At 33.9% G+C, this 26,094-nt stretch overlaps 1 protein-coding gene across 2 annotated transcripts; it reads left to right on the top strand.

The window, feature by feature from the left end:
* Positions 1-1,309: 1,309 nt before the first annotated feature.
* Positions 1,310-25,984, top strand: LOC115445295. Of its 2 annotated transcripts, XM_030171527.2 has the most exons (6): positions 3,903-3,926; positions 4,118-4,152; positions 20,623-22,128; positions 23,322-23,506; positions 23,831-24,045; positions 24,476-25,984. In XM_030171527.2, the coding sequence occupies exons 3-6, from the start codon at positions 20,685-20,687 to the stop codon at positions 24,720-24,722; spliced, it is 2,091 nt and encodes a 696-aa protein (XP_030027387.2). In that variant the 5' UTR covers positions 3,903-3,926; positions 4,118-4,152; positions 20,623-20,684; the 3' UTR covers positions 24,723-25,984. The 2 variants fall into 2 exon arrangements, with proteins under 2 accessions (XP_030027380.2, XP_030027387.2); XM_030171520.2 differs by lacking the exons at positions 3,903-3,926; positions 4,118-4,152 and adding an exon at positions 1,310-1,519.
* The last annotated feature ends 110 nt before the right edge of the window (positions 25,985-26,094 follow it).

Genomic DNA, 26,094 nt, shown 5'->3' with positions numbered 1-26,094 from the left:
ACCTTATTTTAATTTCATTTGTGGCACGTAGAATTCACTCTATCGAAATAAGAATCAAGCGTCATGCGCCTGTCCACTCTATAATGTTTCTACTAAAGTGACATATCTGAATTCGTAAGTGCTTTAATATATGCTCCACCACAGGAACAGTTAAGCGAGACGTAAAATGCAATGCGCCTTGAGAGTCTAAAGGATCACGTAGATGCTGTCAACACAACTTCAGTAACTGTTACATTTATAATAGTGTAATGTTTCTCGGCAACAAGTTGACAGCGTCTGCGCGACGATTAGTTGATTCGCCATGAAAGGGTGCCAATTTAAGGTAATCTATTTTGTACGAATGTATTTGTGATATGATAATAATATGGTAATGGCTAGGAAATTTGAAAGCAATGCGTGCGATCCTGGTAACTTTAATGAATAAAAAATAACGTTCATCATGTTTTTTTTATTAATCCCCTTTAAAGGAAAAATTGGGTATATGGGTGGATTTACGGCTATTTACGTCTACTTTTCTACAGTAATAACGTCAGAAATCTGGTTATCAATATATCGTATTAGACTGTACGTACTGCGCCCATCACCCCGTAGCCCGATACTTCAGATGCAAAGTCGCTATAATTAATAATACCCAGCTTCGTTCCTACATCATCATTGAAACTGGAATATAATGGTATATGGGCGGAACTGTCTGTATCTGAATTGGCTATATAACAATGTAAATATAATCGCATTGGGTGTAACTCCTGTAAGATTATATTTAATAAATAAATAAATAAAAATAAATAAATATATTGAGACTGCTCTCCAGTATTCCAAACCTTTTTAAGAATACGAGAAACCAGAGGTGACCACATTGGTTAATTAAACCTAATGAAATGTTTTACTACTAATTTTAATTTGCAGAGATTAAAAATAGATAACGGTTAAGCAAGTTAATAAATTGCTTGATTGAACTAAACGAAGTAAGTAGATAATTGGTAAATTAATTAGAAAATTTAAAATCCGAAACGGAAAGATCGGTATTTTGGAGGCCATTGTCCTTAATACCTATTTGATTTTGATTAATAATAAGCTGAACTGAAGATTGTTTCCCTGGACAATGAATAATTATCATAACGGACATTTATTAACATAGTTAAAATTTTGCGTGTCTAACATTCACAGATAAACAATGAATATTTTTAATCAAGGGTCGCTTGTTTACATGCCACGCTAAGTATGCCAATCGTGGGAACTCGTGGTCATAAGTGATAATGTGCGTTTTTCATTCACGCTGCGTTCGAAACTCATTGTAGAAGGCTTATGATCCGCCACAAGTGGTCTGTTACCTATGCAGCAAATCCGTACAGTGCGCTGTCATTTCATTCGCGAGGCGCGCAACACGCACGCGCGGTTTCGGTGCTACATTGCGCGGGAAATAGGAGTGTTGCGTATCGTTGAGCACTGTATGAATGGATCGATAATTAATAAATTAATATGGAATACAAAATGAAGATATTCGCACTTGTATTGTGTGGTAAGTTCATATTTTCTAGAATATGGTCTTATTGATTAATTTTTATTAATATTATTTGGTACAATGGACGTAAGAAAAAGTTTCGCTTATCAAATTATTCATTTCGTGGGAATGAGTAGATATAAGTGTAAGAAAATAAAGAATGCCTACTTGGTTTTTAGTACAGTCTAACCGTTTAATAAAATTACGAAATGCATCCTCTATTGTTTATTATGGAAATTAACGCTTTTGATTAGACGGTTAATTATAATAAAATTGCACCCAGACATTTATTATTACTATGTGAAGCTTTCAAAACTTTTCTATAATTTCTACAGTTTAAAACAATCATAACATGACTCACTACGGTAAAATTTAAAGAATTACGAGTAAATGTACTAATCAGAAAAGATGTAATTAATTTTAATGTTAACTAGTTGCTAAGCATGAATAATAAATTAATATGTGAGTAGTTATTTGAAAAAAATAATAAAAGAATTAACCTTAAATATCTCTTAGCCCCTTAATTAATATTTAAAAGAAATAATTAATACTCGGTATCGCGAATTAGCTTTATAAAAATTGTCACTGAAGTTAATTACATTCAATTGCTTGAGGATCATGACTTTTTATTCGTTTCCAACGTGACCTCACAAGTAAATATCTCGAAATGGAATTAAGATTGTGCTCAATGCCAATGCCTTTGTGCGAAAAAACCACCGCAATGTAATAAGAACGTGGCTTACGTTTGCTATTGAGTAGGTAATCATTATTGCTGCGGTAAGAGTTATTTCCTCAAATAGATTCAACTCGAATTGTATTTTTCATCAAACATTTTAAAACATTTACTTTTCTTATGTCATTTATCTGGTGACTTAAAATTATGGTTTGCCGATTAACAGAATACTGCGATTTACTATTAACATAAATTTATACTAACCCAGAGTCACGGTGTCAATGGTTATTCATTGTTTACAGGTATTAGTTGGTCAATTAATATTTTCAACTTCTTCTCTTCTCTACCTTTTTATTTGATTAATTCCGTTGCGGGATAAAGACAGATTAATGTTCCCTCAGGCTCGCCGAGCTTCATCGCTCGGTGTCATAAAATGCGTGCCACTCCGATTTTGGTTTACAGGAGTTGTAGTAATGGGTGTGTGCGTGGGCAAGTCTCTACAGTTATTATTTATCCTGATTTCTGTTGTGAGATTCAATATGAAGCTTAAGATAATATGACATTTTTCTGAATGACCAGTACTTAATAATAAGAATAAAAAATATCACGTTGCCCAATTTTTATTTTGAAACTGGAGTAAGTTATGAAGTATTGCGCCATCAGGAAGTTATATGATAAAAAATAAGTCGCGTCCTTGACGCTGCGTGTTCAGAAGAAATGGAATGCAAACCATGACATAATATTATTATCTAGATACTTACATCATTACTTTTATTTTTTCTTCCAAAATAAGTTAGTGACACAGAGTGATTACGTGATTTTTAAATATAAAACTCATTATAACTGTAGACTAGTTAAAAATATTTACCTCACGTAAGTGTAAAATTATCTTCAGAAAATAATAATGTCACTGGGGCTAATTTTAGGTATTATTTGATTCTACTTACTGACGTCGTAACATTTCAACCTAATTTAATTAAAAAGACTCAAAATGCACTACAAATGCTATACATGCCTATACATATAACTTGCTCTACTATACATATAACTTGCTCCAGACTCTAGTCCAGCCCTCTAAGATAGTTAGAATTTCACTCGAACACACGGCCACATTAAAAAAATTGTGTTTAATGCTAGAGTACAGATTTCGTTAGTGATGTGCCAGTGTAAATGTAATACCTAGGCATGTAAATTGCAAATAAAAATAAACGCACAAACGCCAAATTATGTACAAATAAAGAACCCTAAAGTTTGGAACATTAATGTACATTGTTGTATATATCTTCTAGAAATAATGTGCGTGATAGCGTAGAAAATAAATAAAAACTATTTGTTATACAAAGTTACCACACTTTTAGTTTAGATTGTGTTCTCAGTATAACTATGACAAGGTTGAGTCATACGTGTAAAAGGAATTGGTTTTTTATTGTGTAATAAAATTTTGATATTTGCAAAAATCATATATTTTTTGTATATCATGGTAGAATAATTTTAACGATATATTTGCATTTTTGCATCTTTATATAATAAACACGACGACCCCGATAACCTTAATGTCTATTTTGGAAATTATATATTGCTTTTAACATCTTATTGGGAATAATCAATTAGCTATGACGAAATTGTGTAGAAAACCAATATATTTAGTAAGCTTTAAAATTTCAATGCAGCCAGTTTAGTGTTCTACATTATTAGGCCAGATTAAACAAGCTATGGACTAGGTACTATCTCACACTAAATCAACGTGAAATGGTAAGTTTATTATTGCGTTTCGTAAAGTCAGTAATATTGTTATAGAATTTACAAATCGCCATAGTTCTATTTTGCTGCAATGCGGTCGTCGTCTCGAATATGCCGCTTGCCTTTTGTTTTAAAAAATACCAGTTCAATCATGGATGCAAAAAAAGAATTAGACAATTATGCGACAAATCATTTCCTTGCAGAATTCCTAAAAACAACTTTGTGTAATAGGAAGCTGGTAAGCCTAAATTATAATATTTGTGATATAGAGACAGAGATGGCCAATCAGAAATCAAAAAGAGTGATAATTTCGCAATATCAAAATATAACTAAATATATCAAAATATCACGCCTTTTGGTTTTCTCAAGTAAGCGAAAAAACTCAGCGAAGGCACCACGGTGATGGGAGATAAGTACAGACAGATTTGAAACTTGTTAACATACTTCTCCACATACAAAAGTTCAGGCCTTAAACCCTTAAGGGGTAGGTAGAGGCACAAGCGTCGCAACTTAAAACCGATGTTTGCGCAATAATGTTTAACATTTAACAGATGGTATTTTGACATGTCCTTTAGTGCAATTTTTGTCTTTTTTGTTATTTACGTAATATAATAGCCGGTAAACAACTTGAGCACACTACCGCCTGGATGTTTTTTCGTACGTGAACTTACAATAGCGTATAAAAATATCCACCATGAGATATTCTAAGTTGTTAGCTGCCGTATGTAGTCATATTTTTTAACTTCTACTGCAATGTAATCGTGTATGGTTGTATTTAATTATTCGATTATAACGCAATACTAAAATCGATATCTTTCCCATCCAATCTTTCCTAAGCTTTGATTGCTATTTAAATAGTTCCGTTTTTGTGCATATGAGCAATGCAGTGCTCGCAATAATGGCAAGTTGCACATTATAGTACACACGTATACTGAAGTACTTATTTATGTACGCATACAAGGAAGGACTTATTGTTAATCGTCGCAATATTACCTGATTATCGAAGAATATTTTCTAATGAGTAAGGAAATACTCTGCATTTGTTTTAATCCCTAATGGCTTTCTTTAAGTCACGTGCTGCTATTTCCGCAATTAACTTTCTGCCACTGTCGCGAGTTTATAATGATGATGACTAAATAATGTCATTTTCTAAGAATATTGTCTCAAGCCATAACAACCACGTTAAGACTTAGTGATTAATAGTTTCATTTAAATGTTTACATCATAGGCGTTTTCTTTGCAAGTTTACGCATTGAAATGCTTGTGAACGGGTGCGATACGGTGGCGCGCCTTGACAGATTCCTGTAAGTTGAATAGCAGCTCCAGTTTAAACCATTGCCAATAAATCTGATGTTACTGTAGAGTCGTGGGGCATGTGGCTTGCCACATGCCCCACGACTATACTATACGATATAGGACCAAGGTCCTATATCGTATTGCTATTGCAAGCTTCCTCAGTTTAAGGCAGCTAAATTGATTATTGACACATTCCTCCTTCGTATAGTATCCGTCCGCGTACATTGGTGAACTTTAATAATTGATTTGGCTTTAAAATTATCTGGAAAGGTTACCCTTGTAAAGCCAGGTCCCTCAGCTAAATTATAAATGATTGTAAACCATTTAGAACTCGAAATAAAACTTATTTTCGGTATTTATCCTGGTTTTTTATATTTTAATTTTCTCCTGACGTTTCAAAGACTTTGCAGCCTTCATGGTCGCGGGGCGGACTGACTCACCGTCATAGTCAATCCGAAAACTAGTTTTATTTCCATGTGTAGCATTTGCGTAAACATAACAAATCATTATTTAGAACTTTGAATGACAAGCCCTGTTAAAGTAGAATTACGGGTATCCGTCCACCATAATTGTATTTGCTTATGTGTCCTTCCAATAAGCACATTAAAAGCTGCTTAGAAAGTCCGTAGTCTTTCATCGGCAATGATAATTACGTTGTTTAATACAGTCTTAGCCATAAACTGGTACTGGAAGGTTTAATTTAAAAGTACCTTCGTTAGCCCAGCGATGCACGTGCTGTGACGTAATGATAATGCAACGGTAACGCAATTCTACGTCATCAGAATAATTATCTATGCATGTAATATGTGGACAAACAGCTCTCTACAAACGGACGGTGCATTTTTTATTTCTTAAGCATATACGGGTACGAATCATTAGGCCTTCCTTTTTCAATTAGTTGCTTTCTAATGCGGTTTTTTATACTTTGAGTCCTGTTTCCTTGTTTGTGTTTAAGAATAATAGTTCCAAGAATGTAGGTATTTAACACGTTCATTGCGGAACAGGCCTATATCGGCCTGCCGCGGTACTTCAGCTGGTGCGGACGAAGAAAACTATGTCTCTCTCACTAGTGCGGAACGATTCCCCTTTCAAAACATTACGTAGGCCCTTTTCGGCCTACCACGCACCGAATGGTAAATACATCCGCTCAGTGCGGCAGTAGGCCTATTTCGGCCGGCCCGTCCCAACAGGCCTCCGGCGACCCGATGCCGCACAGAGCGCGCGTCTCGTCAGTTAGTGTTGAGCTATTTAGCTGATCTAACGTAGCGTTCGTTCGATAAATTCAACCATGGCAAACAATGAAAGAAAAATAAAAATTTATAATTCAAAGAGTTCTATCAACTTTTTAAATCCATTTGAGAACCTATTTATTATTTATTATAGTACCAAAGTAAAAAAAAAAACTTAAAAAAATAAAAAAAAAATGCAGAAAATGCAACCAAAACCTTTGCGTGACATGTTTTAAAGACAAGCATAAGTAAATAATAAACTTTTTTCATTCCTTCTACGATAATTCTGTTTTATTTTCGATATACCCTTATTTTGGTCTGTCCCTTCACTACTAAAAATACTTTCTAGTGCGGTTCAGGTCGATATCGGCCTGCCGCTTTCCCTTGTTTATTTCTTATTTCCAGTTTGGCAGATCCCAAAGCGAATCGAACCTAAGGAAGTTGGGTTCAAGGTCATTCTAACAGTATAAAAAAAATTGTTTACGTCATGTTTTCACAAAGTTGTAGCATTTTAATCTACCCTAGTGTTGGTGGGTCAAGAAAGACCTGCCACACACTGGCGGATATATCGTTGGGGGCGCATTTCGATCCGCCGCCGTACCAGATGAAGGTTTACGATTTTACTTGCCGCAGCCAAGGTGTTAATACGTTTATTGTTTAATCTTGTAGATTAGGTAGGTACCATTTTTTAATAATCTAACTATAAGGTAACGCTAATCATTAAAATAAAAACATACATCATTAGGTCCTAATATATTATTATTAATCAAAGATTTTACACATACACATTACAGCTAACCATTATAGCAAACGTAAGAACGTATAACGTTAATCTAGAGGCAAGATATAGCCCCTGCTAACATGATACTCGTGCTCGAGGAAGATAAAAATATCTGAACAACTGTCGTATTGCGACATCATTACATACTGCCGCAATTAGGGATTGCAATCCGGTACAAACTTAAATCCGGCCGGATTCAGCCAGAACGACGAGAATTCCGCCGGATCCGGCCGGATCTGGATTGGTATTTTGTGTGTGCAACATAGCGCATATTTCTAACTTCATGGCATAATATAAGGAATAATCTACGGGAAAAAATAGAAACGATTTTGTGCGAAAATTAACTCTTATCTATACTATTATATAAAGCTGAAGAGTTTGTTTGTTTGTTTGTTTGAACGCGCTAATCTCAGGAACTACCGGTCCAAACTGAAAAATTCTTTTTGCGTTGGATAGCTCTTTGTTCGTGGAGTGCTATAGGCTATATATCATCACGCTATACCCAATAGGAGCGGAGCAGTAATGTCTTATCTCAGGAACTACCGGTTCGAACTGAAAAATTCTTTTTGTGTTGGATAGCCCTTTGTTCGTGGAGTGCTATAGGCTATATATCATCACGCTATATATACCCAATAGGAGCGGAGCAGTAATGGCTAATCTCAGAAACTACCGATTCAAACTGAAAAATTCTTTTTGTATTGAATAGTCCTTTGTTTGTGGAGTGCTCAAAGTTATATATCATCACGCTATGACCAAAAGGAGCGGAGCAGTAACGTCTAATCTCAGGAACTACCGGTTTCAACTGAAAAATTCGTTTTTGTGTTAGATAGCCCTTTATTTGTGGAGCGCTATAGGCTATATATCATCACGCTATGACCAATAGGAGCGAAGCAGTAATGGCTAATCTCAGGAACTATCGGTTTGAACTGAAAAGATCTTTTTGTGTTGGATAGCCCTTTGTTCCTGGAGTGCTATAGGCTATATATCATCACGCTATGACCAATAGGAGCGGAACAGTAATGAAACATGTTGCAAATCGAGGAAAAATTATTAGTTTTGAGAACTTCCGTTGCGTGCGCTGCGTAAACGGTTAAAGTTATGCAACAATGATGTATGACGGGATTGTTCCTCTTAAAAGTTCTAAAAATATATTATAAAACAAAGTCCTCCACTGCATCTGTCTGCCTGAACGTGTTAAACTCAAAAACTTCCCGACGTATTAAGATGAAATTTGGTATGGTGACAGTTTGAGACCCTGGGAAGAACATAGGCTCCCGGGAAACTACTACTTTTATAACGGAAAACTTTAGCCTGAAAAACTTTATAACGCGGGCGGAGCCGCGGGCAAAAGCTAGTTTATTTATAATTATTATCAGTCAATTATTATATAATAATCAGTCTCAAAGATTAGAAACAACAGTGAATTATTTATGGTTTAAATTAAGTTAAACCCGTTCATAAAAACTAAATTAAATCAACATCACATTCTTCTATAATCCAAATAAAAATTTCAAATTCAACACCTTATGGATACTATACCCATGCATTCATTACAGCACAGATCACTTTTCTTGTTGGAAATACGCTCTTAGAAAACAAATTGTATTAATAGTATCATCCTTTAGCCTACTTCTCAAGGAACTGCAAATATAACCAGCGGCTGAAAAAGCCCTTTCAGCTTCAACACTGGTTGGTTTCACTAAAGTCAAAAAGTCATATGTTAGAGACAAGTATTTCCCTCTATCTCCTTCAGTTTCATAAGCGCTCATTACTTTCTTAAGTATTTTTTCTTAAGTTTTTTAGTACTTTCGCACGGTTTTGATAAGAGAAATTACGTTTTTCTTAATATATCGGTACCGGCCACCGGATCCGGTGATATTGTTGGATCCGGTAGGCAACGAAAACGTACCGGATCCGCCGGATTACTGAATCCGCCGGACCGGATTGCAATCCCTAGCCGCAATGAGCTTGTTTGATTCAATTAGGATGGCTTCAGGGTCAAAAGGCATAAAGATATTCAGTTTAGTGCTGGAACCAAAAGATTTTGTAGTCTGTAGAGATACGTAGCACGTTATTGAGTATAAAGGACTACACGACTTTGGTAAAATAGGGTTAAGTATCGGAGAATGGATTCATATAGCGTGATTTGCATGCGCCAAAATATATCCAAGCTGATTTTCTGTGCTTGAATTTAATTTACTTGTCACACGTTTTCTGTGCCGTTCTCCAACACAGATTTTATGAAAATCTTAATTATTTTGACTTTGTTATCCTGCGGGTTGGTAATTTCATAGCGACTGCTAGTTCACCTTGTTTCCTAAAATTATCGGTTCAAATGGCTGCCTAGAGGCCAGTACTATATCGAATAGACTTGTATATGATCTTATAAATGAATGTAGATCTATGCTTTAACATTACTTAAATAAGCCTGAATTTCTGGTTCATAAACGTTTGCTGAATATATTGGTGCTCAAAGGGGTGATTGCGATAGATATCTAGTTAATATTCTAAATTATACAATGCATCTAGTTCGATAAAACGAGGTCTGTTGCACAAGGACCCAGATAAATTATATTTTTTATGCAGCCCTTGCCATTACCGTAATGCAGATCAATTTCAAGCGGAAAAAGTTCATATTTTGAATATTCTTTTACGTTAAGTGTTCATTATTACAGCAGGAGCTTACAGTATTATTATTCGGTCTAAATTTGTTATGTTGTATCTATGTATGTAATAACATGTTGAGTTTTCCTACCTTGTGTTTCCATTATAGCTATAAGTTAAAATCTTTAAATTATTGTAATCGTAGTGTTAAATCTGCTGGAAAACCTAATCAATAGAATAAAATAACTATTAAACTCACATTTTAAAAATATAAAGCGTAATGATACATTTGCTACATCTAGTTATACGCATAGTTATAAACAAATACGACTGTGATCGTCTGTCGCGATATCAACTGTCACCTATCACGTTTTAGATCGAAGTGGGTTGTAGAAGTATCTACTGCAAATGTCCGTGGCATTTACAAATAAAGAAATTTTACCGATTAGTCATCAGCCAGCGAATTATCACAAACTAACTAACCTACTTTCCTTAAATTGATTTAAGATTTTATAATAAAATTTTAAATAGTAACAAAGTAAACATTTTAAGTAATGATAGAGTGTACAAATTTAATTTATCGTTCTAATTATAAATTCACAGTGCAATTTTATAATCATTTATACATTAACCATACGTTTTTATATCGAATAGTGTTCTGATTGCGTTTTCCATAGTGATTGTACCGTCGCGCCGTAAAAATTGGATGCACACGTAACAAACCGGCTGTTGTCGGATCATTTTAACATTAGGTATGCGTTGCACAAAAACAGGCGAAACACGGAAGTGAAGACCGCATGCAAAATATAACAGTTTATTATATGAAAAGTTTCCAATTCAACACAATAATAACTCATATTTTTGATAACAATTATATCATGCGTAGCTTTCATTAATTTGGTTTGAGCACGTATAACATTTTATTAAAGAGATCAATTTTATATTAACTCGATTATAAAGTCAATTACCTAGTTCTATTATGAATTTAAGAACTAAAAAATTTAAGAACATTGGCTCATTAGATACATACTTATGTGCGACCAAGTTGTTAAACAACAGTAAAGTACGTAACAGCAAATGCGTATAAAGAAAATGTGCGTCGAAAATGTTTATTTTATGAGCGTTTGACTTGTGACGTCAAAGTGTTCATTGCATAGGTGAGGAAGGTCACGCATGCTGCTGCCGTAAAACAGTGAAAGTGGCCGGTCTACAGCATGCCTTTGTATTATAATCTGGCTTCACCAGCATTAGCGCAGTCCACAGAACTGATCGTTAAAATTTACCGCGGAAGCGATTATCACATCAATCGAGTTAATCAAGCCAATCGAGAGCCAACCGCTTCTAGAGCGACAGTCTTCTTGTAACAAGGCTAGTTATAATTAATAAGTAAACTTACCAGCAAAAAAAGGTAAATAAAAATTTCGTCAAAATAATTTAAGGGAATTTGCGATGTAAGAATTTTATTTCAGAAAATGTGACCTTAAAAGTCACAAGTTGAATGTTGCAAGTGGGTTGATTTTTTGTCTACGTTTATATTTCATGGATATTACGTACGCACAAGTTCACCTTTACAGCCTCAAAACACGAATTTCCATCCAATCCTTTAAACATAATTAAGTTCACGTATTGAATTTTGCAGTACACAGAAGTAGTGTTGAAAACATTCCTGCTACAGTAGTGGCAGGAATGTTTTTGTTCATACGAAGTTTTGAAATAATTTACACGGCTCGTTGCGTTAGCTTAATAAAATAGAAAAATAATAAAGTTACTGTAAATCTGCTATTACGTAAACAAACATCACCTTGAACTATATGAAGTCGCGATGCGAATGCGGCGCGGAGACACGCATCAAATTATTGCATTAACCCAGTTAATTAGTCTTTACAAACTGCTGTAGAATGCATTCTATTTACATATAACGTCCGGCGGCTTGTTAATACGTTCGCTTTTTATTTACGGTCAAGTGTCAAGTAAAATAGAAGCGTTAAGGTTTTTTGTACATATTAGTAATTGATTGTTTACCATTTCTATAACGTAATACAACCTACAATTTACATGTTTCATTACGATTAAAACAGAGTGCCAATGTGTTTATACTTTGGAAACGAAAAATTTGTATCATGTTTTTATTTGTGACATTTCGTGCGCGATATTATAGGTTTGTCTTAGCTTTTAAATTAAATTGTAATTAATAAATCCCAATATGAAATTTATAATGCTCTATCGATACTTTAAATAAATTACATAGGTGGTTAATTAAACCGGACGTCATTACTTTTATACACAAAAGTAATACCATATCAACCTAAAAGTGTCTATGGCAAGGCAGGTAATATAATGATTGTGGTGGTTATAATATTGTTTCGCCTTCAGTAGGGACAACACATTCAAATTAATTAGCAAATAAAATGAAATCGATATAAAAAAAATTATTGTTTATTACACCTCTTTAAAAAAGGTACATATTTAGGTAGGTACATAGGTACCTTAAATGGCGAAACTCCGACGTCACTTCCTACTTTATGGCACATCCTGTGACGGGGCGGAGTTTTTACGTAATACAGGATTTCCTAAGTTTCTGCACGTTAAAAAATCTTATTTGGCAAAAACAAGAAAACCAGTTTCACGTTTATTATAGAGGTAAGCTGCCCTATGAATAGTTTAGTAATAGGAACGAGAAATGATTACAAAATGCTCTCAACAAAACAGTTTGCACGTAATGAACAACATTCTATAGTTACCATATTTAGTATCTGATGATAAATGAGTTCACTTTACAGTTAACTTCGTGTGCAATCATTAACGCCATATAATTAATCAGTTGCATATTGGTGTTATTGTTTTGCAAATTTATCGACTTTCTTTGCTAGTTAATTGTTCTTGCAAACCTTGTTGTGCGATGCGACTACAAAGGAAGCATATAAATTATTTTTAGGCTACATTATTATTGTGTACCATTGACGTATATATGTCTACTATAATATAACGTTATACAGATATAAATGACATTAAAGCGCACAGCTGTGAGTGCCGGTGGCCGAGTTTATTGCCTTTGGATAATTGCATCAGAGGCTCCCAAGAGGCCTGGTGACAGTCAACCACTCTCTCGGCCCGGTATCTGTTCTGAATCATGCCATGAATATATATAAACCATAGGGCCGGTGAACGGCTCTGTTACGAAAACAAAATGATTAAATATTTCGTGTATTGGATTCCGATATCGTTTAGTTTAGATATTTACTTAATGCGAGTAATTAACAGTACTATAACTATGAGTATATATAGAGATTTCATAATTCTAACTAATTTATTTTGAAAAGTTGTTGCTCTTTACTACTACTACGTAAACTAAACATACCTTAAACTTCTTCGGTGATTGTGTTCCTATCCTAATAAGTAATTATACTTTAATTCCAAACGTAGATATGCGCCAAATTTCATTTCAAAACCTCTAAGAAGTCAAAACAAAATGTGTATCTTTGTCCTATAAGTATATGATAAGTACCTAGAAATATTTTGACCTAAACTTCATCGCGTCCGGGGAACCGAATCCTGAACCAGAGGAATGGAAATACTTTTTAACCCCCGACGCGACGTTTGGGTTAAAATATTACTAGGTTAGTACTCATAACATACTTAAGGACAAAAAATAAATTTAATTTTAGAGGTTTTCAGTCTTAGGGACTATTTAAAATTAAAAAAAAAAAAACGAATAGATACATGTACCCCACATTATTTTAGAAACAAAACCCAATGAAAATCACTTAGATTAACAATATTTTGTTTTCAACATTCTCGTCTGATTTGTATAATAATAAATTATAAACTGTATCCTTACACTTGCACGAGAGTACAATTAATTACCATATTCGTAATTATAGGATGCGTGGGCTACTTTGCAGACGTTGTGTAAATACCGAACAATAGCAAGAACAGAAGCGGGGTGAAGAAATATCCAATTATTTCTTTCATATCTACCAATTATTAACATTGGAAACGCTATGATAAACTTCATAAATCAAAGAAGACACCAATTAAAACAGCATGTATTTTGTCTGATGTGATTTTACCATAACGAGAATAGCATACACATTGTGAACTTGACCTACTTCCTAAGAACTTACACGGTGGAGGTGATATGATTTAAAAATTCGCGGAGTACAGATTGGTTTTGTGGTAGTGATTCGAATTGTATTGTGTTTGGGAATCTGTTTTAAGATAGAGACACGGTGATATTGATATTAGAAATAGCGGCAAAAATGATATTATTTCATAAAATATACTTAGAGCTTAGAGAGAATAAAAATTCTAAAAAAAATTTGTTGCGAAATTAAATAGATAATATCTAAATTCTAAAAGGTTTACTTTGAACTAAAATAATATTATTACAATTAATACACAGTCAGTCAGTCGCATAAGAAATAAAGCTCTTTTTAACTTGACTCTATTACTAGACTGTTTTTTATTTTCCGAATACAAATAGACATGAATAAAGAAACGAGTATTGTATTCGAGTCGTATTCAGTTCACCGAACTAAGGTTTACTTGGCATGCAAAGAAACGAAACACTGACAAAAAGGTATCCTACCTTGAGTGCTGTTCCTAAAATAACTAAATTTCTACAACTTAAACAAACTTGTACAAAGTATATTCTTTTTTTTCCATAATATTAAATAGCAAATATTGAGATATTTTTAATAATTATTTAGGTACTTACCGCATTTAACACGATAGAAAATAATTAAAGATCTTTAATAGTTAGAGCAGCACCAGCTCTATCTCTGACTCTCATAACTAATGAATTGCTGCGCATCCTAGTTCGATTTGCAGGATTTAAGTTTAACACTCCACAGAGTTGTTACTCGTTATAAGAATTGCTTGTTATTGCTTGTATTGGTATAGTACATTAACTTGCTTAGTGATAAATGGAGTTTTATCGTTTTTTGGTTTTTATCATAAAAGTATAAGCGGTACGAAAATATTTTCGAAAAGACTACCGTTCGGTCATAATTTAAGAAATATTTGTCCCTAAAACATTAATTTGTATTGGCTATTTGTTAGTTGGTACTGCCCAAATCGAGCCTGCTCATTTGTACCACAGAAAAATTGACTGTGCCGTTCCTTGGCTCTACTAGAGTTTAAAACGATCTAGTTAAAATTACAAGATCGCCGTTAACGTTCGCCTTGACTTAACTGTTTCGTGCGGTCATAGGCGCTCGTGAACTATTCTTGCGGTCACAACTCACACCAAACTCACCTAATCGGTAAATAAGAAGCGATTTATGTAATAACTTTTGGCGACATGCCTCTAGTTTGTGGTCGAGTTTCGCTTTCACTTCAATAACACTTTCTCGCACTTCAGATTTATATTATGCTAAAGAATATGACATGAGAACAATGAGTTTTGTCGCAAATTGCGTGTCGTAGACTTTTATTTCCACCTCGTAATGGTTAGGGAGCTCTTTATATGATGCTACGGTTTATGCATGTTTTGTAACAATAGCAAAAATAATTATTTAGGTTTTTCGACTATAAAGTATATACTTTCCAAAGACTCTCGCTATGACGTACAGTTTAGAGGCTAATTATGTATGCAGAATACGATATAGCTAAATAAGTAGATGCGCTCAAACCAATACGCATTACCAAAAATTATGTGTGGTATTAATAACAAGTCATTTGTTATGTAAGTGGTGAAATTTTCCGTGCGAAAGTTTACGGCCCGTCAAATATATGAATACTTTAAATATTATCTAGTTTCCGGGTTGAAAATATTTCCGTGCATAGCAATGTGTAAAGAGCCATTTATTAAATTAACACGTTATTAATCGTTTTACTAATTCGTTAATGGATATGTAACTTACGTTTTCAAAACATTCGATTTCACTTCCTAGTGAAATGGTCATACGTGAAATGTAATGTCTAAATGATAATGATCTGAGTGTTAAAGCGAAACCACAACGCGAGCCACGTGCCAGCCAGCCAGCGCCGTAGTCCTCTTCTTCTTATTTAGGGCAAATAGAGATCTACCTTTATCTCATATTATCAATGTGGGGTCGGTCCAAATATTTTTTTAAATGAAGAATAAATAATAAGTGAAGAAAGAATAACTTACTGGGATGCTGAGACCCAGGCTGAAAAACTTAAGAAAGCTGGACCATTCGTAGTTTTATGGCGACTTCCTGGCTGTGTTACCAAACTCGTTAATAATGATCATTCCTCCTACCACTAATTAGAGTAACCTTGACTGCCAGCATATATTATACGCAATTCCGCCATTCACGAAACAAAAATTACATTTACTTTGTTGGCTTAGCCCCAGATTGGCAAGTAGTCTTGACCTAGAAAAAAATATAGGTAATACGCTTCGTAGGTATGGCTTATCGTGGAGTCCTATTCGGAACATCGGTAGAGTGTTAATATGTTTATAAAAACATGATATAAAGAGTAAAATGTACTCATCGAATGATCGTAAATACCTTTCAAATGCTATTTTCTGAATAAGCTATAATTTTGTAGTCTATTACACTATAGGTAATTAAATAGTGTGCTTGTAGTGCTTTATTGGTTTGAATTATAAATATATTGTGGTACGCGATCGCGCATTGCCAAGGTGAAAGCACGACACCAATTTAACCTTACATAAGATGCATCTCGATACATATTTCGTTAAGTGGTTCTATGATATACGGAACTGACTATTCTGGTCGTAATTTTTTTATAATATTCCCTATATTGGGTCTATGCCTTCTTTGTGTAATGCTACTATAATAACATTGTTACCTAACTACAGAGCACTACATACGACCGGAGCAATAATCTTAATTTTTGCACTGACTACGAGCATTTAACGTGTTATAAAACTAACCCCCTTATTCATAGACGTTATTTATCTAAGCTCTACCTTTGCTGTAATAACAAGTCTGTCTCTTAGTGTTGACGGCATGGCAGCCTTTGCAGTGCGTAGACATAGGGCCGTTGTGATTGGCTAATATTGGGATACAACTTGAATCAAGTTAGCTGTCACATAAACAAAGCTGAACAAACAGCAAGCTGTCAGATAAACAGAGCTGAGAAACAGACTTTTAACACAGCAATGATCCGTTATTAGATAAAAAACGTCTATGAATAAGGAAGAAGTATATAAAATTATAGTAGCTGATTTTTTATTGATGTGTTGCTAAGATATTGAATCTTTTGTAACATAATATAGTAATATTATATTGAATATTAGGTATATATTGTAACATATATTTGTATGAGATGGCGAATACTATTATAAGTAATAGTAAGGTAACCTAATTGATATTTGATAGCATAGAAAATGATATGATAATAGACAATACGTAATGGCGCCGACTTGATGTGCAAATTAATTTGAAATTGCTAAATGCGGCGTAAAATGTTGACTATCGAAATGTGTTTACTAGCCTATAATATAGCTACTTGTTCTAAGACTTATTTCTTTACCTACATGATATAAATTTGTTCGACCCAACTAATTATCGTATCATTAGTTCATGAATGGTATTAGAGAAATAATTAAAACGACACGTTTAAAAAAATATACATACCTACGTTTTACGCTTTTTATTCCTTCCATTTTTTATTAAGGAAATTAGCCATATCTATCTCCTGCAGTAAGGTTACAAATGACGAGGTTAACTAAATGCAAGATGACACACATTTATGTTTATAAACATGTCGTTCAATCTTTTATATAATTCGATATACTAACGTTTCGTAATTTTAGTTTTGTAGGATACAGGTAAAATAGAATATTGATTTTGTATTCGTCCTAACAGTTTTCACTTGAAAACAGTCTGAACTAGATTCTTAAATAGGCCTATTCTAATATACATTGACGTAGCAATCGTCGCAAAGTTACGTTTATTGATGTACAGCGGTTCCACCAGAGCACTAGGGTGAAAACGACCAAAGTGTAAATGTCTCTGTATCTACTTATATTGAAATATTAAATTGTGAAAGGAAGGCCAAAGCGTGGAAACTTAGACGAGTGAATTTGTACTGTCAATCATTTTTAATATTAGCAATCAGTCTGATCCGTATCAAGTTCCGAGCCTTTGTCAGCGGATTGATTGTTTAAACTACGAAATAATATCCTGTTCAGGGTGACTCATTGGCTCTTTCTGCTATACAATATACATAGTACATAGATATAGTAAGTTAGAGTTAATAAAAGTTGACAGTGACTTTAAAAGTCGTATCTATTTAATGTTGCATATTTTTTGGCCAAGGTTTATCCATCTAAAGCGGGTGTTTTATTCGTTTTATATAAAATATAATACGGTATTTTGTTAGAGTTCGCTGTTTCAGGGAGGGCAATATATTTTTTAGGTAGAAAAATATTATAGGGACTTACAACTCTAAGATTATCACTACTGGACGCGCCTCAGGCTCTGAAGAAATCTCCCTTCCGTTTCCTATACAATTAAGGTACCGGCCAGCTTTCTAATTATTCCAATTTGAGCTGTAAAAATAACAACGATTAATTCGAAACCTCGAAGAAAGTGTTGTTTTATTGTCGATATGAAAAAAACTTGTTTATTATTACTTCCGACGGTAAAACCTCTTAATCCTTCGATGACTTGTGGATAATAATATTACCTATTCACACAAATTTTAACAAGTTTAATCCAAGCGCTATACTGTGTCTCAAATGTTTAAGGTGTGAAATTTAAGATTAGTATATAATATGTAATATTAATTACACTCGGCCAGGATGCGGATCTTGAGAGCCAGTCACTTCTCCAAGGTTTTAGTATTCGACACACGTACGTTCCAGCCTTTCTAAAACGGTTACCATTTGTTTAGATTTAGCTTTAACAACAATCCGTCACGGTCCTAATGAAATATTTAGCAATATCTGCGTCTTCATCATTGTAACACAAAATAATTGAACGCACACGTTGGAAATGCTTACATTCGCTTTTAAGAGTTCCGTATTAATACTGGGATCCCATACATTTTAGTTATATCCATGTGTGCTCCCGCGTTCGTATATCTATCGATGGAAGGTTTTGTAAAGAATCTGGTGATTCTCATTGACCTATTGGGATGTAAGAATATTTTGCATGCATACCTTCGTGGCCGTGCTGATTGGAAAAAATGGATTCTGGTGTCTTCTAGTGATTCTGCGATCATGAGCATGACATACGCTAACAATAATTATTATTTCAATAAAATTTTATTGTATACATAGTTAATATTAAATTTGAACATAATTTATTGTAGAACTAATAATAAAAAAGAAAAACCTTACAGGTAGAATCATTGCTAGTTGATTTTAGTAGTTTTTCGATCAAAGTTTTTTTTATTTACCATCAAGTCTGTTGTATCATTTTACCAAGTCAACAGAATCAAAGATACCTTAATATTTAATCAATCTTTAACAAAGTTTACTCATAGGAAATACAATTGCCTTCAGTTAAGAAATGATAGAGCGCGGCCTTATGGTAATTTATAATCGGTTAATTGAAGTAATTGTTAGGTATAAACAGTTGATTTCCGTTCACACTTAATCGTGAATATTTTATTGTGGGATTTAGGTATTTTTTCCTTTAGCTATAAAATGATTTGAGCATATGAGGTCAGACCATAAGTGCTGTTGTATAATAACGTATACAAACAGGCCAAATTATCATTGATTATTGACCACACTTAGTTGTGCCTATGAATAACTGGTCTAGGTGATGATTAGATCAAGAGCTTTTAGGGAGAAAACATGATGCATTCTACATCGACAATTGTACCATTTGGTAATTTATAAATACAATATGACTACAAACAGTTAAACACTGTTAATAATGTAAGCCGTCTAAAGATATGCTCTAGACAGACCCTAGGAGCATTAAAAGTATAACTTAAAAGATACAATAAAACATTTTTCAAAATGCCATTAATGTTATTGGCGCGTTTTTTCTCCCTGGTTAACCGGACTCATTTTGTTACTGTAAACCTTCAATCGTTTATTATCATTACTTATTCGTGATGCTAGTACAATAACTAATGGGAATAGGAACAATTCAAATTGACCTTCATTGTATCTAAATAACCATTCTAAGACACTGTATTGTAAATACTGTATTTGGACGTAGAAAAAATCTTGTAGGTATAAGTACATATTTTATTATTTATATACAACAAATAATATATCTTATTACGTTAAATTTGAATGTATTACATAATGTGCGTTTAAGTAAAGCGAATGAGCGACGAATTTAATGATATTATTGAGCGCAATATATCTTGGATACCTGTAACATCCAAATTGGTGTTTATTCCACAATGTCGTTATATTGTGACACTTTAATCGACTGTATCTTTTTAGTCATTAATATATTACACATCAAGCTTATATCTTCGGAGGGGTAGGCAGAGTTATAGAGTGTATAGGGCACTAACTTTTCGCCTTGTGTTCCGTACTATGATATGATAGGGGCGAGCCTAGCGCTATGTCGAACACAAATTTCGGATTCCAGGTTCACACTGAGGAGAAAAGCCCAACATCACTTGTGCCATGCTCAACCAGAGATTCGAATCCGGGACCTCAGAATTGTCGTATTGCGTATGCAATACGACTATAATATTATTAATTAATGACTGCGTTACTGGCAGTCATTATCGTTTTATTGACCAAGATTATTTTAATACCTAAAACAGTGCCCTATATTAAAACTAATAGTTTCGGTACTAGCTACTGCTAATAACTGGTCACTAATATTGAATTAGGTAATTATAAGGAATAAATTATTGATCATTTATTTTTTGTTTTCAGTATTTCCAGCAATCACTGCATCTATAACAGTCTCTTCTAATGGTAATAGCCCTGAAATAAAAATGCTTGGTGGAATGATGGTGGATTCACAAGGTAGTGTTGTTTCCACTACACCTAAAGAAGAAATGCTTTCGACACCATCCAATTACGAGAAGAGCCGGCAAATTACCTCTAACACAACAAACCTTTCAATAAATGAGCGGTACAGAAGACTGATCCCTTATATGACGTTTTATTATGCTAACGATCTTACGACACCAACAGATGCTTCAAAAGCTGTTGAAGTAGAAAAGGCAGAAATCGTTGAAGCAAAGGACATGGATCAACATAATCACCGACACCCAAAGAAAATTATATATACTCCGCAAAGAACGATTCCGAGGTATCAAGGAAACCGGTTGACACAATTTAATATAGCATCAGCTAACCCTACACAAGTATTTTATAAAGACGGTGTACGTGTTGCATATCATAATCCTAACAAAGTCACACCTAATTACAATCCTTTGCAGCCTGAATATGTTTTAGTAAATCACAATTATGATCCTTCGCGGTTCCCTTCGAAGCTAATATCTAAACCTCAAGTCATTTCTATTGCGACTACAACCAGGAAACCATACATTAATTTGTATAAGGGTGGAGTATTACCAAATATACGTTATTATGCACCAGAAAAAGACTTAGCGCCTAAATTCAAGTTAGTACCTTATGAACAAACACCACCAGCTAAAGTGATCTCTCAAAGTGAAAAAGTGCAAGATGTGAGTGATGTAAAAAAGCCGTATGTAGTCTCCATCTTAGTGCCGAAAGAGCAAGTTCATGTTAATCCAAGGCCTACTCGACCACAAATCTTTTATGATAACAGTCACTATCAATCTGGAATTAGGAAGCACCCTACCATCGTGTCAGAAAATTATTATGAGAAGCAGCGGCCTCCCCCGTTGCTCATACAGCCATTAATTGAAAGCGGCTTCAAGCCTATAGTAGCTCCTCCGGAATATACCACGCAAGCCACTGTATATAGACCAGTGTCACCGAAAACTCAACCTAGTATTCAAAATCAAAAACTTTATGCCCATATTGAACCAATATCAGAAGCTCCCGCTCCCGATTACAATCCACATTACTACGATTACGTCGTCGAACAACCAACATACAAGCCAGAAGAGAATAAGGCCACTAATGGAATAAATATAGCAGAGTTAATCAAATCGTTACAACTAAATAAATCTATACCAAAACCAATAACACATGAAAACGTTGGTGCTTCAATAAGAACACTGCTGCAAGTCCTGAACGCTATGAAGGCAACACCACAACATAATGACGTAGAATCACTAGTTCAAAGCACACCAAAGCCCTTCGTGGCTCAAAATGTTTTTGTCCCTGTCACTGATCCACCACTTCGAGGAACTTCGGATTCGACTTCTCACGATGAAGATTATGAAACTATACGAGATGAACCTTTCCTCGCTCCTGTAAAAATTCCATCGCAACATTTAGACGGTAAAACTATTTCATATTAATTAATATGTAAATAATAACCAAGTAAAAGACCGGCAGTGACCATGGGTAGTTCTGATTGATTATTTTGTTCATTATCAGTGTTAAAGATATACGCGTCTGCCGCCTTCTCGAAAAACTAGACACCAATACCTATTCACCTAACACAAACTATGGGTAACCATTTCGAAGAGGTAGAAAGTAGATGCAATAGGTCAAACTTATTATAGATTGGCCATTCCAATAATAATAAATTACTACTTCAAAAATTAAGCTGGGGAAAGTGTAATAAAAAATGAAACAACTTCAATTTTATTATTGTATTGTATTATCTGAGAATTTTTATTTCTGATACGTACGTGCCAAGGCGGAGCCTCTAAGTGTAAAAATTAAACAGTATAAAATTCAATGGCGTCTACGTACGAAATCATGTTTTATAATTTATAATGGACGAATGACGACGCCTCTCCAGTAAAGAGTTCTTTCGTATCGTATTTATGTTTATGTTCTAGGAATAATATGTCAGATTTAAATAAACTTTGATTATTATAGTATTTCAGTTTCGTATCATAGCTGCCGAGGCATGGTGATTTTTAAGGTTATTGTAACAGTTCCGATAAACGTCGTCTAATAACCTTGCACTCTTGTTTCTATCTTTACATGTTGCCTTCCATCAATAGACGCTGTATTGCGTTGCTGTGATATCAGCGTTATAAAGAAACCCAAGCCTTAATTAGTTGGCATAAAAAAAATAATTGATTAGAGCTATGGTTAAGTTTTATATAAACGAATGGTTATGTCACACATAAGATTTTTTAACTAGTTATATAATACTTAAATTGATACCACGTGTCACAATATTTTTATGGAAATTAGCTGCATTTTGTATTTCTTTCATCATAACGAGAAACTATTTTGCTCCTAATGATGTATTGACGCAAGCAACATTGCGCCACTAATTTTTTATTTTCTTTTGGAAATATGTAGCAATCCTCATAATGTGGAGTAATAAACAGAAAATAAGATTTAAACTAAACAAAGAAGACAAAGAAGTTCTTGAAGTTTTAATAATGTTTGGTTATATTCAGAAATAAAAAAAGGCACTGCTAATTTGTTTCCATAAGTGTTATATATACATAAGGTATAAGTATCTGAGTAGGTTATATGTTGTTAATATGTATTTGAACTATTTTTAGATTTTCCGGTGAGCGGTGGAAGCAGTCAACAGTTTCCCCTGCCTGTGACGTCAGATGACGAAGGCGGTACTCCAGGGCGTCCAGGAATCGATTATCCTATTTTAACCACTATCCCTCAAACAGCGTTTAATTGCAAAACTCAACGGTATAAAGGATTTTTCGCAGATACCGAAACTAGATGTCAGGTATTAAAGCTAGTATATATATTATGTAGTTATAACTATATCAATCTCTACGGGACTCTAGCTGGCCAGAAGTAAGCCACTTCAGAAGTGTGTGTAACCGAAATTAGCTGTAAAAACTCTAATACTACCTTTAATAAATTCAGCTGTAGCTTACTTTAAACAAAGCAAAAAATGGCTTTAACACTAGGCTTTCCCATAGAGGTAGGAAATTAGTACATAATACAACCATGGAGTTTCCATACTTCTAAAATCTAAGAAGAACGGAGTTATTGGCGCTAAACAGTTTTTATGTTAAGGTAGTATCTTATATTTCTTGTTTCACAGGTGTGGCACTACTGTGACTTGAACGGTGGTCAGGCTTCGTTCCTGTGCCCCAACGGCACTATCTTCTCACAAGCAGGTCTTACTTGCGACTGGTGGTTTAATGTGCGGTGCGCCTCCACGACACAACTCTACGTCCTTAACGAAAGCCTATACAAGTTTATATTACCGCACTCTCCTAAATTCCCTGAAGATTATAGCGGACCGTTGGTAGATAAGTAAGTAACCTTGGTAGATTTGCAGTTTAAACAAACCATTTGATACATAATACCTACCCAAAATATAGCTGTATTCTTGATGATTTTGTGATGTCATCTTTGTCTTGATGTTATTTTATTACTGTTTTTACATGATTCAAGACGATATTGCTTAAACCCTCGTGATATAAATTGCTCTAAGTTACATTTATCATCACGATAAATCGTGACTTTAGCAATCCAAAAGGATATGAAACATGGTGGCATTTGTTGATACCTGTATGAACAAAACTCTATTTTATATGCAAAGTTTTGTCACTTACGTATTATAGATTTATTTGGACTTTATTTATATTTTACGTTACCATTTTCGACGCATTTTTATTTTTCAGTCTTCGCCTATGGGTTACATTTGTGTTTTGGCGCTAATAACAAAATATGTATGTTCCAGATATTTGACTCTTAAATTCAAAGAGATGGAAGAACAATTCAAAAAGAATAAAGGAAAACAAAGTAATGCAGAAGATAAGAATTCTGACGACGAGGATGATTCTAATAAATCATCCGAGGAAGAAGAATCTGACAATCCTAAAGCAACTGAAAATAATGACACAAGTACTGTAAGAACAATTAGCGTCGCCAGTGTCGTTATCGAATCACCTGGCAATAGTGGCAAAGTTGAAAGGTTGCAAATTTAAAAGACAATGCAGGTTGCATACTTTAATTCATTGATTTTCATGAATAATGTGTAATTTTGTAATTGTATAATTTCGGTGGGCAGTGGGGAGAACATGGTACTATCGACATCGGTGATTTTATTTTTAGGTGTTTAATTCAATGCAGTTTATTGTTTTAGTTAAATTCTATAATTGTCATTTTTTTATTGGCTACAATTAACGTAATTAAATTGTATTCGATGAATATGCATAAGACATAAAGTCGTTTCTAAACCAGTGGTTATTAGAAAAAAAATGTTTACGTATAGTCGGTAACACGAACTAGCGACTTCTTTGAACTTACTACATACTCGTACCTACGTATGTGTTCACATTGCCCACCGAAAATACACCATACGTTTGTGATTTGTTACCTTCAAAACAGTATGGATTAGATGCTCTATTTTTGCAATTAGAGCGCAATTTGCATTGTAATGTACTGTTTCTAGATTATTAAGGAATAGAAGTAAAAGATAATAAACTGTGATAATTGATGTCAATTTCTGTCCGTGTAATGTCTTTGTGAATGTTTGTGTTGAATCGAAACTTTGAATGATACAAAATTTATAATTGCAGTGGGGTAATCATTGTGTTTATATGATTTTACTAAGTATATTATTATAAGAGAATTAAACTTGCCATATCTAGCCATGTTTGATTCATATTATTTATGTTAGTTCTATACATTATAACAATTATTTACGTTGTCTAATAATAATTTTATTGACAAACTGCTATTGCCCCTTCGTTTCGCTATAATTCTGATAGAAATTAAGTCTTGTACTTATAACCAGTGAAATGTGCAATAATTTATATAATAAATTATACTTCACCATCTTACCTTATTCCTTTATTTGTGTGTGTGGTTTCTCGTTAGTCGCAACCTATGGAGCTAAATATTTATATATAAGTAGTTCATAAAATTACTCAAAATCACTGTTATGCACGATACGTTTATTGCGAAGAGATTTTATTCTAATAGCTTATTCAGATGTTATAATCTCAAGAGTATATCCAAATGTTCAATGATATTATATTGTATTTGTATGTCAGATATAAAGGAGTATGACATGCAATAACTACCGACAAAGAAAACACTCATGTCATTGATTATTAAGTAATGATTTATTTACAAATTTAGATTAAATTTAAGTTGGTACGCCTATTTAATGGTTTAAATTGCACTGATGATTATATAACAATTATTATATATATGATATCGAGAAAAATTACCACATGCAAAAGATAACGTAAACTTAATCGAATAAGTAAGCTTGAACTATCATTATGTAAGTATGACTAGTCACGAACGCTGATTTTTATATTTTACATTCTTAGATTGGGACTTAAACAG

This window comes from Manduca sexta, chromosome 21 (genome assembly GCF_014839805.1).
Source record: "Manduca sexta isolate Smith_Timp_Sample1 chromosome 21, JHU_Msex_v1.0, whole genome shotgun sequence".
Taxonomy (NCBI): domain Eukaryota; kingdom Metazoa; phylum Arthropoda; class Insecta; order Lepidoptera; family Sphingidae; genus Manduca; species Manduca sexta.
This window is presented reverse-complemented; position numbering and strand designations above follow the sequence as displayed.